This window comes from Lynx canadensis, chromosome D3 (genome assembly GCF_007474595.2).
Source record: "Lynx canadensis isolate LIC74 chromosome D3, mLynCan4.pri.v2, whole genome shotgun sequence".
Classification (NCBI taxonomy): Eukaryota; Metazoa; Chordata; class Mammalia; order Carnivora; family Felidae; genus Lynx; species Lynx canadensis.
This window is the reverse complement of record NC_044314.2, coordinates 48747203-48763866: the sequence shown is the minus strand read 5'-3', so window position 1 is coordinate 48763866 and position 16664 is coordinate 48747203. Positions and strand designations below refer to the sequence as shown.

The window sequence follows — 16664 nt, the reverse complement described above, 5'->3', positions numbered from 1 at the left end:
AATTAAGTTAATGGTAATAAAGCCTCTTGGAAGTTTCAAGGTAGTTAGTTAAACAAAATAATTAAACTAATGAAATTTCACAGAGCTGGTCACCAAGCTTTGACTTAGCTGCTGTAAGGCTGCTATAAATGGATCTCACTCTCCACTGTTTCAAAAGGCCTAAAAATGGCATAAAATAAAATATGAGCAATTTTTCATGCGAAGGGCCAAGTGCCTGTTTGTCCTAAGCAAATGTAACCTGAAACTCACCCATATCTCATATACTCCAGGTTGGCTGCCCATCTCTGGACAGGCTGTATTTGCTCTCCATTACTCAATTTACTTTCCTGAACTTGAAGTGGTGTGGAATTTCAATGTAGAGTTACCCATTAGTTCCAGGGCTAAATTTAAACCTTTAATTAAATTAATCCCTTGATCTTAAATGCATTGCTTCTCCCTCAGAAAAGTGTATAGAGGTGTCTTAGACATCACAGAGCTTAATAAAGTGTGACAATTGTTCCTTACCGCATAGGGAAACCGGTACACGTTTGTAGAGAGCTCCTGGTGCCCTCTGGCCTCCCACCCTGCTCAGCCAGCACAGGCATTTGTTGGGGCTGGGGCCAAGGTACAGCATTCTGTGTCTCCTCCCAGGTCCAGACTTGCTGTCCAGTCATTGAATCCTTGGGCAGGAACCCATCTTAAAAGAAGACATGGTAGATGCCAAACTAATGTTTATGAACTAAATGACAGAAAGTAACTGTGCATATTGTTCCAGTTTATATGGGATAAAAAGAGATCATAATCCACAACATTTGCAGGGTGACTAGAAGAAAAGGGCGTGAGGCCTTTTTAGCTTATCTTGGTCTTCATAGAGTAAAAATTGATGTTGGCTTTTGCTAAGAAAGAGATGAAAAGTGACAGCACCATCAAGTGGGGATGTAGAAATTAGCCCGTACAGAAGATGTTCACCTGTGCCTGGGCTCTGTATGCACCCAGGGGTGCGCAATTATCTCAGGGGCCTGCGAATGAATGAGACATAACCTTAGTCGTTAAGCGACAGCTTTAAGGTGGGACTGACCACGTAAGGGGTTGTGAACCTACTCGTATAACTATTAATAAGGACCTACTTCTCAGGGCCCAACGGCAGCGCGGGGTCCAGTTAACAAGCTCGTGGGCCAGATCTCAGCTTCCCTCCGAGTAACTGTCCTGCAGACCCATAACTCTCCCGGGACCACTTCCTCAAGCCGGGACTCCAGGGTTCTGCTTGCACCCCCGCCCGCGATTCCCGATTCCTTGTGCGGGCGCGGCGGCAAAACGTGCTCGCCTCCCTTAACTGGCGCCCGCGCACCCCGGGAGCCAAGAACTCCCCGCAGAAAGCTCGGAGTACCTGGACCCGCCGCAGATAACCCCCGCCCCGTCACCCGCTCGGCTTTCTCTTCCTCCTCCTCCTCTGGCCCCTCGCCTCCCGCCGCCTGCCTCCGCGGCCGCCGCCTGCGGCTTTGTTTTCCTCCCAGGTTTCATTCCCCACACGTGATACTGTGTTATTGCAAAGAGCGCTTCGGAGCGCGAGCGCAGGGCGCGCGCACCTATAAATACGGACACCGGGTCTGGGAAGCCGAAGACCGCAAGGGTGGGGAGGGCCTGGGACTTGGCGATCAGCGACCAGCCAGCCAGCAAGGAAGCAAGCGACCGAGCGAGCAAGCTACACAGCCGCGCGCGTGGGCCCGGGCCGCGGCGTCCCCGGCCGCAGCACCAAGGGGCGAGCATGGCCCGCCCGCGGGGGGGCCGGGCCGCCGCGCACGCCGCCTGCGCCCCGCGCCCTGCCCAGCCCGGGTCACCGGGGCTCGCGCTCGCTGCTTAGCACTCGGGCGCCGCTCGCTTCTCCGGGCATCGCGGAAATACCGCCGCAGACGGACACAATGGCGGCGACTGCCGCCACCACGGCCGCCACCGCCGGCACGGCCGCCTGCAGCAGCAACAGCAGCAGCACCGGCACCGACGCCGCGGGCACCAGCAGATTGCAGCAGCCGCCGCAGCAGCCCCAGCCCGCGGCCGCCCCGCCGGCCCAACCACCGCCGCCCGAGCCCCCCAGGAAGCCGCGCATGGACCCGCGGCGCCGCCAGGCTGCCCTTTCCTTCCTCACCAACATCTCGCTAGACGGACGGCCGCCGCTGCAAGACGAGGAGTGGGGCGGCGGCGAGGAGAGTGGCGCGGCCAAGCCCGGCGCCGGCAGCGCCTGCGGCGCGAGGACTCGGCTCAGCCTGCTCGCCGCCGCCGAGCGGGGCGGCTGCAACGCGCTCGCTGCAGCGGGCACGGCGGCGGCGGTAGCAGCTGGATGGGGCCCCTGCCTCCCGCAGCCTTCGCCGCTGGCCCCCGGCGGCCACGCTTCGGGGTCCGGTCCCGGGGCGGCACGGGGCTTCGTGAGCCCTCTGGGCGCTGGCCGGGCGTCGGGGGAGCAGCTACAGCCGCCCCGGTCTGCGCCTTTCGTCTCCTGTGCTTCGCCGCAGCTGCCCGACGGGCCCAGGGACGGCGGGCAGGAGGAGTTGGAGGAGGACGATGCCTTTTCCAGCGTGCAGGTGCCGACGGCCGCCTTCTTGGCCTCCGGGACCCCCGGGAGTGGGAGCGGCAGTCGAGGTCGCCTCAACTCGTTCACTCAGGGAATCCTGCCCATCGCCTTCTCCAGGCAGACCTCGCAGAACTACTGCTCTCTGGAGCAGCCGGGCCAGGGGGCCAGCACCAGCGCCTTGGAACAGCTGCAGAGGTCCCGGTGAGTATCCAGGATGCGACGCGCGCCTCGCCCCCGCGTCCCTCCCAGCCGGCTCTTGGCCGCGGAACACGGATCGCTCCCACCTTCTCGCGCCCTGCCGGAACCCCGAGCTTCTGGCCCAAATTCCAAACCACGAGGGCCCGTAAAGAGAGAGGGGCCCCAGGGACTTGTGTTCACAGGTGTGTGCATGAGCCCGGCACTCAAAGAGCAGAAGCATCACGCTCACGCTGTGAGTCCGGAGTTGGGAGTTGCGGGAGTCCATTAAAAAGCCGCACCCAAACCTCCCATTGTAAGGAGATCACCAACTTTCAGAAACCGGGTTCAGACCCAGAGGCGCTCTCTCCCCACGCCAGGCAAGACTTGGCGGGGCGCAAAGGTTCAGCTGGTGGCTGAGTGGCGCGTGTAAGCCTGAACTTCTTGCAGACTCGCGGTGAATCCCTCCTGAGAAAAGTTCCTGCTTGTGCTCATAGTAGTCCGGTGTCCCGGGAAACCTTGGGGTTTTCCTTTTGCTTTCCTAAGAAATGGAAAATCCTTGCATTTCTTTGCAATGGGCCTTGGAGGTTGGACACAGAGAGGAAATAGGGCTTGATGATTTTTTTTTTTTCCATTCCAAGATGAATTTGCTAGAGTTAGTTAGAAGCTTGTTATATTTGCCAGCTTATGTCATCTGCTGGTTTTAGGCATCTTAGCAAAAATATGAAATGTTGGACATTTGCTTATTGTGAAGGAAATAGCTGGAGTCTGTCACCATATGTTGAAAGGACAGGTGGGAGTTAGGTCTGTGTCAGCAGTAAGGCCGGAGTTTGGAAAAGAATCTGAGTGGGGAGCAGTGGAGAAATGCAGGCCTCTTTCCTTCCTGGGAGGGAGTATTCTCCCTTGTTAGTTTAATAAGGCCTCCTGTGAAGTCAGTTATAGCTTGGGCTCTACCTTGGGTCAGTTATTTTAACCTCCTGGGGCCTCAGTTTTTCCCTTCCTAAATGGAAACATTTTGCAGGCCTCAAGATGAGAAGGGAGAACCTTTTCTGTTAGTCTCTTTCCTGTACTGCTCTTGGGAAAGCTCAGGCTTTTGCTGGCCTAAGTTAAGAAGGTGGCCTACTGGAAAACTTAACTTCCTCCCCCAACAGGCAAATGGGGAGAAACAAGCCAGTCCCATCCAGAAATTTGCCTGAGTCTCCTTCTTCCCAAATGGGTGAAATCATGACCCTGTCTGGTGTGTAGCCTCACGTTGTGAGTGCACAGGGGCTGCGGGGAGGGGTGTGGAACAGAGAAGCAGCCTTGTGATGATTGCATGGGTGAATTAGCGATGCTGGGCACAGGTGACAGTCTGGCTCTGGCATTTCTTGTCAGAGCATGCATCTCTCCATTAGCGGGCCAGTGCACAGGAGGGGAATCCCTTCCTTTCTGGGTGAGTGGTGCGTACTCAGCAGTTTCTGGGCAGCTTGGTGTTACCGCTTGACATCACACTCTGGCTCATAATGACTCTATAGTTTGAGCGTAAGCCCAGCCAGGCCTGAGGGTCATGACAGGAATTGTAATAAACATACATGTTATTCTAAGCCAGTATGCAAGGCTGGCCTGTGTCTCATGTTAGACAGATGTGTTCCTGTGCTAAAAGCAGCTGGAGATCAGATTACCTCACACTTTGTCTCCAAGAATCTCATTTCAGGGGATATGGAGGATCTTCTGTCTTAGCATTCCTTTTTTTGTTTAAGATTTTATTTTTAAGTACTCTGTACATCCAACATGGGGCTCGGACTTAGAACCCCAAGATTGAGAGTCGCACGCTCCACCAGCTGAGCCAGCCAGGCGCCCCTGTGTTAGTATTTCTGATCCAAAGAATAGCCAGAATTTAATTTCCAGTCCCATAAATATGAACCCCTTGGTTGTTTTATTGATCCCCCTACTCCCCAGCACATGCTTTAAGTAAGATGAGTCAGTATAAGATGCTTCCTGATAGTCCCATTCATCTTCCTACTTAGGAATTATCCATATCTGGCAACCTGATAGAGGCATTTTTTTTTTTTTTTATTACAGCTGTCAACAGTAACAGCTTGAAATGTCATGTACAGAGAGGAGGTAAATGGGTGAAACAGGGATTTAAGAAAGGCCTTAAAAAGCCTAGCTTGGCTATAGCTGTTGCATTGGTCATGAACTTCAAATATTCTAGGATGCTTTGTTTCTTACACCATCCTGCTTTTGAGAATTTTGTCAGAAGCATGCTGTTTTTATGACCACTAAAGAGTACTTTCACCTGCCTAGACAGTGTGATGTAGAGTACAAACTCATTTGAATTGGGTCCAAGACCAACTTAGAAGAATGCTATTGGCTTTCCCTGCTGTGCCTCCCTTTAAGAAACTATGCTAGCCAGGGTAGTTCTAGATCCTACTTCATGGATGTTCTCTTGGGATATCCTTTTCAAATCAAATTATACTTGCCTCGGATGTGTCTTTTACTATTTAAGGAATTCCATAGAGCCTTGCTACTCAAAAGTTGGGCTCTGGGACCTGCAGATTTACCAGAGCTCTTAGAAATGCAAACTCTCAGGGGGGCCTGGGTGGGCTCAGTCGGTTGAGCCTCATGATTTCACAGCTCAGGTCATGATCTCACGGTTCCTGAGTTCAAGCCCCGCATTGGGCTCGCTGCTGTCATCGCAGAGCCCCGCGTCGTATCTTCTGTCCGTCCCCTGCCACCCCCCCCCCTTCTGCGCTCTCTCAAAAATAAATCTTTAAAAAAGAAATGCAAACTCTCAGGTCCCACTCCAGATTACAGGATCCCCAGATGATTCATATACATGTGAAAGTTTGGAAAGCATTGCCGTAGTTAATCTGAAATCATCTGCCTTTTATAATCAACTTGAGATATATTGGGTTTGTTATGAATATATAAAAATCAGAATTTCTCAGTCTGAAATCGTGAAATGCTTTCTTTTTTGTTATTTCCGTCTGGACACTTGTATAACCAATCACAGTAATTGCTTGGACTTCCAAACTTTGAAATACGACTCGGGGAAAATTCCTCAGCCCAGGCCTAGGCACCATTTCTGGTTGCCTAGGTTGAAGCTTCACAGCCACCCCATGTGTAGATTGACAGACCTAGTTTAGTCCAGATACGAGCCCGGATCTTTGACATCCAAGCCTGGTGTCTTTTCCTCTGCCACTCAACTGTATCATTATGCTTTGCATGTGGTAGGCCCAAGAAGAATTTTGGAGCTATTGAGTGCAAATGTTTGGGATACAGCAGGCTAGTCATACTGATGTGATTCTGTACTCTTTAGTCTCCCCTCCCCTGCCATTTGACCTTTGAACCCCCAGCTTCTGCTCACATCTCCATTAGAGCACCTAGGAAACCCAGTCCTGTAGGCCTGGGTATCTTCCCAGCCTGGTGGGCAGGGCTCCTCCCCTGGGAAGCCAACACACTGGGGGTTGCTCTCTGGCTAGGTGTCAGAGGTGGGAAGCCAAAAAGATGCCTTCTAGCTTGACACCCTGTCGTGCGCTCTGCTTAGGCAGTGCCAGCCGCACAGGGAAAGTGTTAGTAGGTGGAAAGGAGTGTAAATTTATAAGGTGTGTTTTAAGGCTTACTTCCACTTTAAAAATTTCATCTCTGGCAGCAGCTGGCGGCAGTCCTGGGTTACTCCACTTCCTTGAGCTTCTGAATGGCAGACAGCCGCCCAGAAGCAAAGTCAAGCCCAGGTGAACCAGTGTGTGCCATCAGGCCTGATTGAGGACCCTGCAAGTTGACCAGGGAATTAATTTTAAAAAGCATGAGGGTTTTGCTTCTTAGAGCACCTGCGTTAGCATTATGCCTTATGGATGGAGAGTTAGTTCGTACATGGAAAGAGGGCGTATGGTGCAAAAGAATTCCCAAGTCTTGGGTTCAAATCATGATGCCACTGCATGACCCTGGGCAAGTTAATCAGCCTTTCTGGTTCTGTTTCCTCTAGAGAGCCTTGGCCTGTGTCTTGGGCTTTGTCAAGTGTGAATTGGGCTTATATAATTGAGGGCTGACTCTGCGTGGGCATGCCCCAAATGCTTTATATCCGGGCTTCTCAAATGTAAATGTCTTTAGAATTCCCTAGGACCTTGGAAAAAGCAAAGATTTTGATCCTGCAGGTCTGGGAGGGCCTCAATTCCACACAGCTGTGTGGGATGCTAATGGGTAGCCTTTTAAGAAGGAAGGCTTGGCTGGATAGTAGGATTGTTCCAATTGTAAGATTGAGGAAGCGAGGTCTCAGAGATGTTAAGTAACAGTGCTCAAGGTCACTCAGCTTGTTGGGGCAGAGCTCACACTGCTTTGGAACTTCTAAGTACTCCTCCCTCTGTATTGCCCCTATTGGGGTGAATGTCCGGGTTCTGTATCTGTGACCCCTGTCTTCACTGAAAAGAAAGATGTGGGCTAACTAGGTGATCGACCACCAGAGTAAGAGAAAGGAGATGGACATTTTCCCCCAGGCTTTGTCACTTCCTTGCTTTGTGATTTCAGGCAAGTTCCCACTCCATTTTCCTGTTGTAAGCCACCTGACCTGGCTGGATTTTAGAAACCTGTGAAGGACTTTGATCTCCTCCAGCAGTAGGCAAACCCAGGTTACTGTTAAGCCATCTTTCTGGCACCATGAATGACAGAGGCCAAAGCTGCAGTCCCAGGCCGGCCAGGCCCTGGTCAGGACGCTTCCCCAAGACGCAGCGGAGGCCATGCCCTGCTGTGGACTGAGGTCAGTGGCCCGAGGCACACCTGCTGCCCTCCCCTTTGCACTCACAAAGCCTGTAATGTGGGTGAACGCAGAAGGGGAAATAAATCGGAAGCCTGCTCCCCCCTGGCGTGTGCCCAGAAAGGGCAGCTAGTTCAAGTGTGACCTTTTGCCCTTTGGAAAGGGGGTGGGGAAGCCTCAGCATGGCTCTGTACCATGTCCCCACACCTGTCCTGGGGAGCCTCGCCTGCATGGACTTTTTCCCATGGGAAGGAGAGCTGTTAAGGTGGGGAGAGGGGTGTAGGGCAGGTGGCCTTTAAAGCACACTGGGAGGGAAAGATAGGTAAGGCCAGGTGAGGTGACATGTTGTGGATCAGGAATGCCAATCGGCACTTGGCAAACCTGGATGCTGGGCCAGCCCCTGCCATGCCCGGTGACCCTGGACAAGTCACTTTACACCCTTGGCCTCAGTTTCCTTATGGATTTAAAGGGCTGGGTTAGGTGAGCTGCCGTTCTTCCTGGTCTAGGGCTCTGGGCGGCTCAGTCCTGGGCCTGCTGCCGAGGCTGGGGCGTGTTTAGCTTGGGATGTGTAGATAACCTAACCTTAGCATCGGATGTAGAAGTGGCATTGAGTTGGTTTCACGTGGCTCCGGTTGGCAGGACACGTAGTGAGGAACGAAGGAATGAATGGGTTTCCCCTGGTGTAAGGGAGAACTTTACGAAACACCTTCAGCTATGTTCCCTCTGGCAGTGAAGGTGTCATAACTGGAATGGCCATTTTAGGAAGCCATCCAAGCTGGAAACCACTCCCTCATGAGTTGGTCAGTCCCCAACCAACACCACCCCATTGAGGAAGCGAACTGGAGTTACCACCTCCCTTGCTCACGGGCCTACGGGTTTACAAAGCACTTTGTGGACATCGATTCCAGGCCCCTGACACCATGGAGGGGCAGGAATCCAAGGTCACAGAGTGGGCAAAGGGTGACCTTAGGTGCTTTGTTATCTGTCAGGTATGTAGTAGAGGGAATACTGCCTTGTGTCATTCATTCAACAAACAGTGAACATGATGACTATCGATTATGAGCTGTTGGTGTGCTAGTCATGAGAGATACAGACAAAAAAGGTGGTCCCTGTCTGTCGGGAGACATGAATCACAGAAACAGGCCAGTTTTTCCACTGATGAGGGCTTGGTTAGAGGTGCACTTGTTTGAGCCCCTACCAAGGCAGGAGCATTAAATGCCCTCCCCTGTGGGACCTGGCTCAGGGCCCTGACACAGTATTTTTATTTACCAAACACGTCCCAGGCACTACATGAGGATTAAGCAAGTTCATATTTATAACTGCCCTGAGATGACAGCACTACTGGATTACACTCATTCTTTTTTTTTTTTTTAAAGTTTATTTATTTATTTATTTATTTTGAGAGAGACAGTGTGAGTGGGGGAGGGGCAGAGAAAGAGGGAGACTCTCAAGCAGGCTCCACACTGTAAGCACAGAGCCCATACTGGGCCCGAACTCACAAAACTGTGAGATGGTGACCTGAGCCGAAATCAAGAGTTGGATGCTTAACCGACAGAGCTACCCAGGTGCCCCTGCGTCACCCCCGTTCTGAAGCAGAGGTTGAATTACTTGCCCACGGTCCCGGAGCCCGTACACGGGGGCCGGGTTCAAACGCAGGCAGTCCGGCTCCAGAGTCCATGCCCTCACCCGCTCGCTCCACTCTGTGCTGCGGTTTGAGTCAGGCTTGTAAATGCTTGTTCAGTTGGCTCCAGCTGAACTGGGCAGAAGGTGGCCTAAGTGACCCAAGAGCATTTGCTAACCCTGTGGTTTCCTTATTTAGGTTTCTGCCTTTCTGTCATTCAGGGAGGACCTCTGTGGGTGAGGGCCCAGAGGACGGTCCAAGGTGGACAAGGATTCCTGGGACTCCAGTAATCCAGCCTTGCCCAGTGCCTGCCCTGCTTCCAGAACTCTCTTCAGCCACATCTAGATCCTTCTCACTTTTCTTGCTGCTTTTTATGCATCTCGTGCTTTACGAAGTGCCTTCCGTAGTTTACAGAATAGGAGCGGCACAGGAGCGTGAGCCTGGCACTCCTAGAATTGTTTGTGGCCCTGGCCCTGCCCCTTACCTTGTCATGAGGCTCTCATCCATGAAATGGGAGTAATCCTACCTCCTTTCTGGGTGTGTTTCCTTTGTTTGGACCCTCTGAATCTTCTCCCTCCGTACCCTTTCCCCTAACTCAGGGGTCGGTTGACTGTGGCCCACGGGCTGTTTATAAATAACGTTTTCTGGGAAACAGCCACACCCGTTCATTTCTGTATTGTCTTTGGCTGCCCTTGTGCTCCGCGAACAGAATTGAGTAGTTATGGTGGAGACCACATGGTCCACAAAGCCTAAACTATTTATTCTCTGAGTCCTCACAGAAGTGTGCAACCCCCCGCCCCAGCTGCACTCTGTACCGCCGAGGTGTGCACTGGCCCCCTGTCCCTCCCTGCCTGCCCTCACTGTCTCTGCCTTTGGAGCCTCCTCGCTCCTGTTTAGACCTACTCCTTCTCCCCCTGGCTGATAGAGGGAACTTTCTGAAACCCACATCTGACCTTGTCAGTTTTGAATTCTGTATATTTCACGTGTGGCCACCTCTGACAACCACCGCACCCCCTCCCACCCTGAATGCCACCCTCACCCCACCACCCCACGCTACCCTCCATTTCCATGCTGTGCTGGCTTTCCACGGGGCCCGCAGGGTCAGGTACTCACACGCTTCTCCATGGGAAGGGTCCCGGCTCTACTCCCATCGGATGCCCCTTTCCTTTCTGACCCGTCACCCAGCAGACCCCTCACGTTTGGCACTGAGCACACTCTCCTAGAAGCATAGACTTTCTCCCTTCCCTGTGGGTTTTTGCATACCTGCCAGGCCCCTCCTTCGTTGCCAGCCCCTTAGGGGCTTGCTGGTGATGACCTAGGGCTGGCTCTCAGCAAAATGGAGCAGCTGCCTCTATAGAGCAACCACAGAACTAAACAAAACCCACATTCCGAGCCTGTTAGTAGGGAAATTTGGCAAAACCTCTTAAAACGTTGTCCTCAAAGTCCCCCTGATAATCCTGGTAACCCCCTCCAACCTTTTAGGTCTTGTATTTTCATGCACTGGTCACGGTCTCCCTACCACCTCCTTCCTCAATCTTACAATAAGGAACCTCCCCACTTGAGTGTTTCTGTCCCCGTTGTGGGGGTGAGACAGGTCATCTAAGTTGTAGCCCCATCCCACCCACTGCATCCATGTCTGCCTCTCCCCTTCCCCGGGGAGGGGAGGAACACTTACAGAGTTTTGAGTGCCTCTCAACGACCTGTGTGCTTTACATGCATTGTTTTGTTTCATTTATTCATCAATCCTGAGGAACAGGGATTCTATCCATTTTAGAGCTATGGAGGCTGAGGTTTGGAGGGGTTAAGGAAACTTGCCTAAGGCCTAACTGGGATCTAGAGCTGGGATTTGAACTCCGGTTTCTCTGGATTCTAAGCTGGTTTCTGCTAGACCTGGTGTGTGATAGTTGGCTCCTACGGACATGGCAGAAACAACCAACTGGGGAATCTGAGGTGGTTGATAGTCTGAAATCAGTCCTAATAGGAGTATTTACACTGTGGGAATCAGTCAGCTTTATGATTCAGGGAATCAGGGATTCTTTTTTTTCCCTTTCTTCCAGAGAGCTGGTTTATCCACACATGTACCAAGGCCACACTACATATCTTCTGGTTCCATTCTCCCTTTGGGAGTGCTGTACAAAATGTCACCATCAGGGGAAAGAGTGTTGAAAACCAGAGGTTTTTATAAGAATCAGTTACTTGACATAATTTTGTGAATTTCCCCAAGGGTCACCACCACTTACTTTTCATCTCAAAAAAAAAAAAAAAAGTTTCAGCCTACATGCAATTTAAAAAGCAAGCTTTTCACAGACAACCATCGGGCTCAAACACACTATTTAATATTATGTGTGGGAATCACAAAAGTATTAGCTATTATTCTCTTTTACAAACTATGTGATATTACATTTTTATTTTTGTTTGATTATATGTTCTTGGAGGCTTTTAAAAACCAGTCGGAGTTTCCTTGTGTTTTTTTCCCCCTTTTTTGTTTGTGTTAGCATTTTGGATAATTGCACGCTAGTTTATATTTAACAGGGTTATCATTAACGTAGTTTGGAGTTTATTGCTGCACGCTTAGTTACAAAGACAAAAGCTTGTAAAGCAGAACATGCAAGTGCTAGAAGTTTAGGACTTGGAATATTGTGATAAAATGTGTATGCATGAAAGAAAGGGCCGGTCTTGTGCTTGATTTAATGGCCAGCGTGTACTTATGCCTAAGTTCAATTCCATGGCAGATAACAAACCGTTCAAGAAGAAAATACTAAAATCCTGAGAATACCAAAGATTTATATATGCATAGCACATTGATTTTTTTTTTTTAATTTTAAAGCATTTTACTCATTAACCCAATGATTTATGAGAACAAAATGTCTACTTTGTCTTAGGAAGAGAAGAATGTCAGTAGCTGGAGGACAAGTAAAGTCTATAGTTCTGCTTAAGGACAAACATTGGCGTGTTAGGGGACAAATGGTTGATCTGATGTTGAAAGGTAGTTCTCAGTATTACATTTAATGAGTTGAATCAAGTTTGCTTTTGGAGGGAGAATAGTGAAGAAGGAAGATAAGATTACAGATGTCCAAAGTAATGTGTGGGTACTTGAGGGACTCGATTTCTCCATCACAAGACAAAACATCTGATGATGGAAGCTCTACATGCTTGTTTGGGGCTTTACAGTGTGCAGAATATTTTCATATAATTTCATGAAGTCATTTCAAAAAGGCAGTGTGGTAGCCATTTTATAGATTAGCAAATCAAGACCATGAAGAACATGAACTGTGTATATGGCAGAGCAGGAATTTTGTATTCAGTGTGTTAAAGTACAAAAAAATTCTGTGCCACGGTTTTGGCTAGCCAGCGCCTCTCAGCAGGCGTGGATGCTGATTTTCACGTGATAACCTCTGGGGCGGGCCAAAGAAGCCTGGTTGTGGAAAATTTCCCCAGTAACAACATCTTGCTCCAAATAAGTTTGTTGCCTGTTCCTGCTTCTCACCGCTCACTGCTTGGCTTACTTCTCAGCAAATTGGGTGAACGGATTCAAGACTGGAAAGACCAGCTTTGGAGTTAGACAGCTCTCTCATTTAATCCCTCTGAACCTCAGTGTCCTCCTCTGTAGAAGGGGGATAAGAATTCCTGCCTTTTTGGGGTACTGCAAGCACTGAAATGAGAATGTACCGTGAAGCACCTTGCAGAGTTTTGACCCTTGGTGGTTTGATCAGTAAAATAGTAGCTGTCAGTTCCACTCACAATTGCCTAGTGCCTTATGTGGTCTGTCAAGAAGCAGTTGAGACACCTGACAAGGTCTGCTAAGATCATCCGGAGTGGAGGTGTTTGCTTTGGTGGAGCTTATGCTATGGTACACTGAACAGATAATTTGCTGCAGTCTTAACTTCGTAAATAGTAGTAAAGTAAAATCAGAGCAGTGAAGGAAAATAATACCCCTTCCATTAGGAACTGCATTTCGCCTCTATTTACACTGGAGTCTTGACAATTTCCGTTGCCAAAATAAAGGTCTCAGGGACAGAGAATCAAGGAGGGCTGAATTCACATGTTCAGCATTGTCCGCTTGGAACAGCAAAGTGGTGAGGTTAAGGGCAACAGCTGGTCTGGCCCACACGCAGGCATGTGGAAGATGCTGCCCCAGGGCACACGTGGAGGACTGCTACCTCCACAGACAATTCTAGAAGGTGTACCTTTGCTCTCTTCCCTTGAAGATGCTATAGCCCTCACGATCTCTCATTTTTAGAGAGTTCATTTACTTTTTTACACATGCAGAATTTTAGGAAGAGTATTAGGGGGTTCATGGAGGCTTAGAAATTCTCCCTGTGGGGAGGGAATCTCCGTGATGAAGCTGGTTTAGGGGTCCCAGAGGAAGATGAGGGTCTGAATGCGGAAGCAGTGCCAGGGCCTCTGACCATCACAGGCATGGGACCCTAGCTTGTCATCGTAGTGACATGGATTCAGGGCATGGCCCCGGTCTCAGCTTTACCTATAATCTCTGAAGTCCCTTGGGTCACCCACCTGTGCAGCTCTTGAGGTGTGGAGTGGGTTGAATAGTGTCCCCTAACATTCATGTCCTCTTGGAGCCTCAGAAGGTGACCTTATTTGGAAATAGAATCTTTGCAGCTGTAATGAGTTAAGATAAGGCCCTCCTGGAGTAGGGTAGGTCCTAAAGCCAGTGACCCGTGTCCTCAAAAGGCCAAGTGAATGCATGAGAGACAGAGAGACCCAGGGAAGATGGAGACAGAGATAGAAGCCAGAGAATTGCCAGCAAGCACCGGAAGCAGGGGAAAAAGCAAGGAAGGGCTATTCCTTAGAGCTTCCAGGGGAACCCAACCTGGGAACACCAGATTTTGGACATCTAGTCTCCCGAACTGTGAGAGATTAAGTTTCTGTGTTTTGAAGGTGCCTAGTTTGTGCTAATTTGTTATGGCAGCCCTAGGAAATGGGCATGGTGGGGTCTCAGAGTTAGACTTGGATTTGGCTCTCTGTCCATATGGACCAGCCTTCTCTCCCTGGCTGTGGGAAAGGACCCAAGTCCCAAAGCACAGCCTGAAGGCATGTCTGTGGGTGGCTGGGGCTCTGTGGGATTTATTTGGCGGTGGGGGGAAACCTCAACTCTGTGGTGAGCAGTTGTGTTTTTGTTCAGTTCTTTGGCCGTAAACCATTTGTTCTCAAATGTGGTCCCTGGACCAGGAGCCCAAGCATCACCTAGGAACTTAGAAATACAGTTTCCCAGGCCATACCTCAGCCGTCCTGAATCAGCAATTCTGCAGGTGGGGCCCAGCAGTCTGTCTCTGAAGGCCACTGAAGTGCATCTGGGGCCCATGCAAGGTCTGGGAACAACGCTGTAGACAAAGTTCTGTGTGTCTCGAGCTCTGTTGTACCTCCTGGAAGATGTAAACAGTGTCTGGTGTTAGGTGAAGCATTTTTATTTTGCTTCATCACATTTATCCTGGTGCAAATCAGTGGAAGCTCTCTCCTGATGTGGGGCTCTGCTGAAAGTCCAGATAGTTCGGGTTTGAGGCTCCACACAACTGCCATAGGCTCATCCCTCCTTTTCTGTACCTTCCCTTCCATCCATCTGGTGAACTTCTAGACGCGGCTCTGAGGGGTCCCTTTCACACTAACTTTCCCTGCCTCTTCTCTCTGGTGATAGTATCTCTTCTCTTTTTTATGTGTCCTAAAGCATTTCCTATTGACCTCTATTTGAAGGTGTTAGCTGTTTGTCCAAGTATTCCAACAGGTTTGTTGAAAGCATTCTGCCCTGTGCCAAGGCCTGGGGATACTGTGGGGCACCAGCGAGCTGGGGGGTCCCTGCCATCAGAGATCGGTCTTAGTCTCTAGTGTGGGAGGTGGGCAAAAAAGGAGCAACCATAAAAAACTACATAAAGCAAATTCTGAAGAATGCTGTGGAGGGAATCATTGAGGTCTGTAAGCATCTCTTAAACATAGTGGCCAAGAAAGATTTTTCTAAGATGAGAAAGCAGTTAGCCACTTAGGGTGGGACATGGGTTTCAGGCACTGGGGTCAATGTGTCCTAGGGCCCTGAGATGGAAACATGGTATGTTTAAGGAAGAAAAAGGCCAGGGTAGTTGGACCTTGGTGAATGGGGGGCCAGAGGGAGCTGAGGCCCCACAACTGGGCAGGGCCACAGTCAGCAAAGCCTCATAGAACATGGTGGGGCGTTCCCACTGTCTTACAACTGCAGTTAGAAGCGGTTGGAGAGTTACATAGGGGAGCTGTGCTCCCTGGCTTATGTTTTAAGGGCCCACTGATGGCTGTGTGGCAAACGGCTCGAAGGAGGACAGGCATGGATGTGGGCAGAAATCTGTGAGCCTCCTGCTTCCAGGTGAGTATCCTGCCAAGAGACATGGTGGCCTGGCCTAGGGTGGAGATGGTGAGGGGGTGATGGGCTGCAAATCGAACAGAATTGACAGAAATTGTAGGTGACTTGGTGGTCCCCATCGTCACGGGGCTTACATCCAGTTGGAGACAGACTTGGATAATCACCCAGCAAGTGTAAGATGGCTGCTCTGGTGTGTTTTGCAGTGGGGAGGTCCTCGGTTCTGTTGGAGGTGGGCATAAGTGCCATGGTGGGTCCAACCCAGGTGTGGTGGGGAAGGCTGGCTTCCAGGGGTTTCCACTGAACTAAGGTCCGAAGGGTGAGCAGGTGTCGGGCGGGTAGTTAGTGGGGCCGGGAGGACTGGGGCAGTCCACAGGACCAGCCTCAGAGCCCTGGAGGAAGCAGACAAAGGGCCGTGACTAGAGCACAGAGAATGAGGAGAGCAGGTGAACTCAGGGCTGCACCGAGGATGTTGATTGTCATCATAAGATTGGTTGGGAAGCCATCAGAGGATTTCCATCTGGGTGGAATCAGAATGAGACCTCTGTTTGGAAATGATTGTTCCGTTGCAGCATGGAAGAGGATGAGATGCGGGGAGCTGTAGGTGGGAGGGAGGAAACCAGGGTCCACCACCGTGGTCCAGGAAGGAAATGGCTTGGATGAGCCTGGTGGTGATGGGAGTGGGGGGAAGTGGGTGGGTTCCACAGGGATTTAGGGCTTGCAATGCGGCGGAATGGTCTTGGAGATGGATTGGCCGTGGAGGGTGGGAGAGACCAGAGACCGGGGCATCCAGGACACCCCCAGGTTTCTAGTGTGTGGACTGACAGGATGGTAGTGCTATCCCTGGTATAGGGAGGGGGGCACGGGCATGATCCAATGCCAAAGGGTTAAAGAAACAGTAGCTTGAAGAAAAATTACAGACCTGAAAAAGACCCGCTTCTCACTGTCTCCATCGCCCACCCTACCCCACCCCACCCCACCAAGCTTATGCTTTTACCCTCCAAATAGCTTGAAGTGCATACATTTTCCTTTTTCTCTCAAAGGGGAGAATGATATTTCTGCTTAGACAGACACGATCTCAAGTTAATGCTCATTTCCAAGTTTTTTGGCCTAAAAATTCTAATAATTACCTTTTAAGGTGAATGTTGAGCATCTCAATTAAAAAAAAAAACCCATAAATCAGTTTTTATTCATTTAATTTCAGTTAAAGACATACAGTTTCTTTTTTAAAGAAAACAAAAATCTCCTTGAG

At 50.3% G+C, this 16664-nt stretch overlaps 1 protein-coding gene across 1 annotated transcript in view; it reads left to right on the top strand.

The window, feature by feature from the left end:
- The first annotated feature begins 1898 nt into the window (after nucleotides 1-1898).
- The window catches only part of CABLES1 (Cdk5 and Abl enzyme substrate 1), a 113777-nt gene continuing 99011 nt past the window's right edge, over nucleotides 1899-16664 (top strand). Inside the window, exon 1 of the mRNA XM_030336768.1 lies at nucleotides 1899-2746. Within this exon, the coding sequence (XP_030192628.1) occupies nucleotides 1899-2746 (848 nt within the window). The remainder of the gene's footprint in view (nucleotides 2747-16664) is intronic.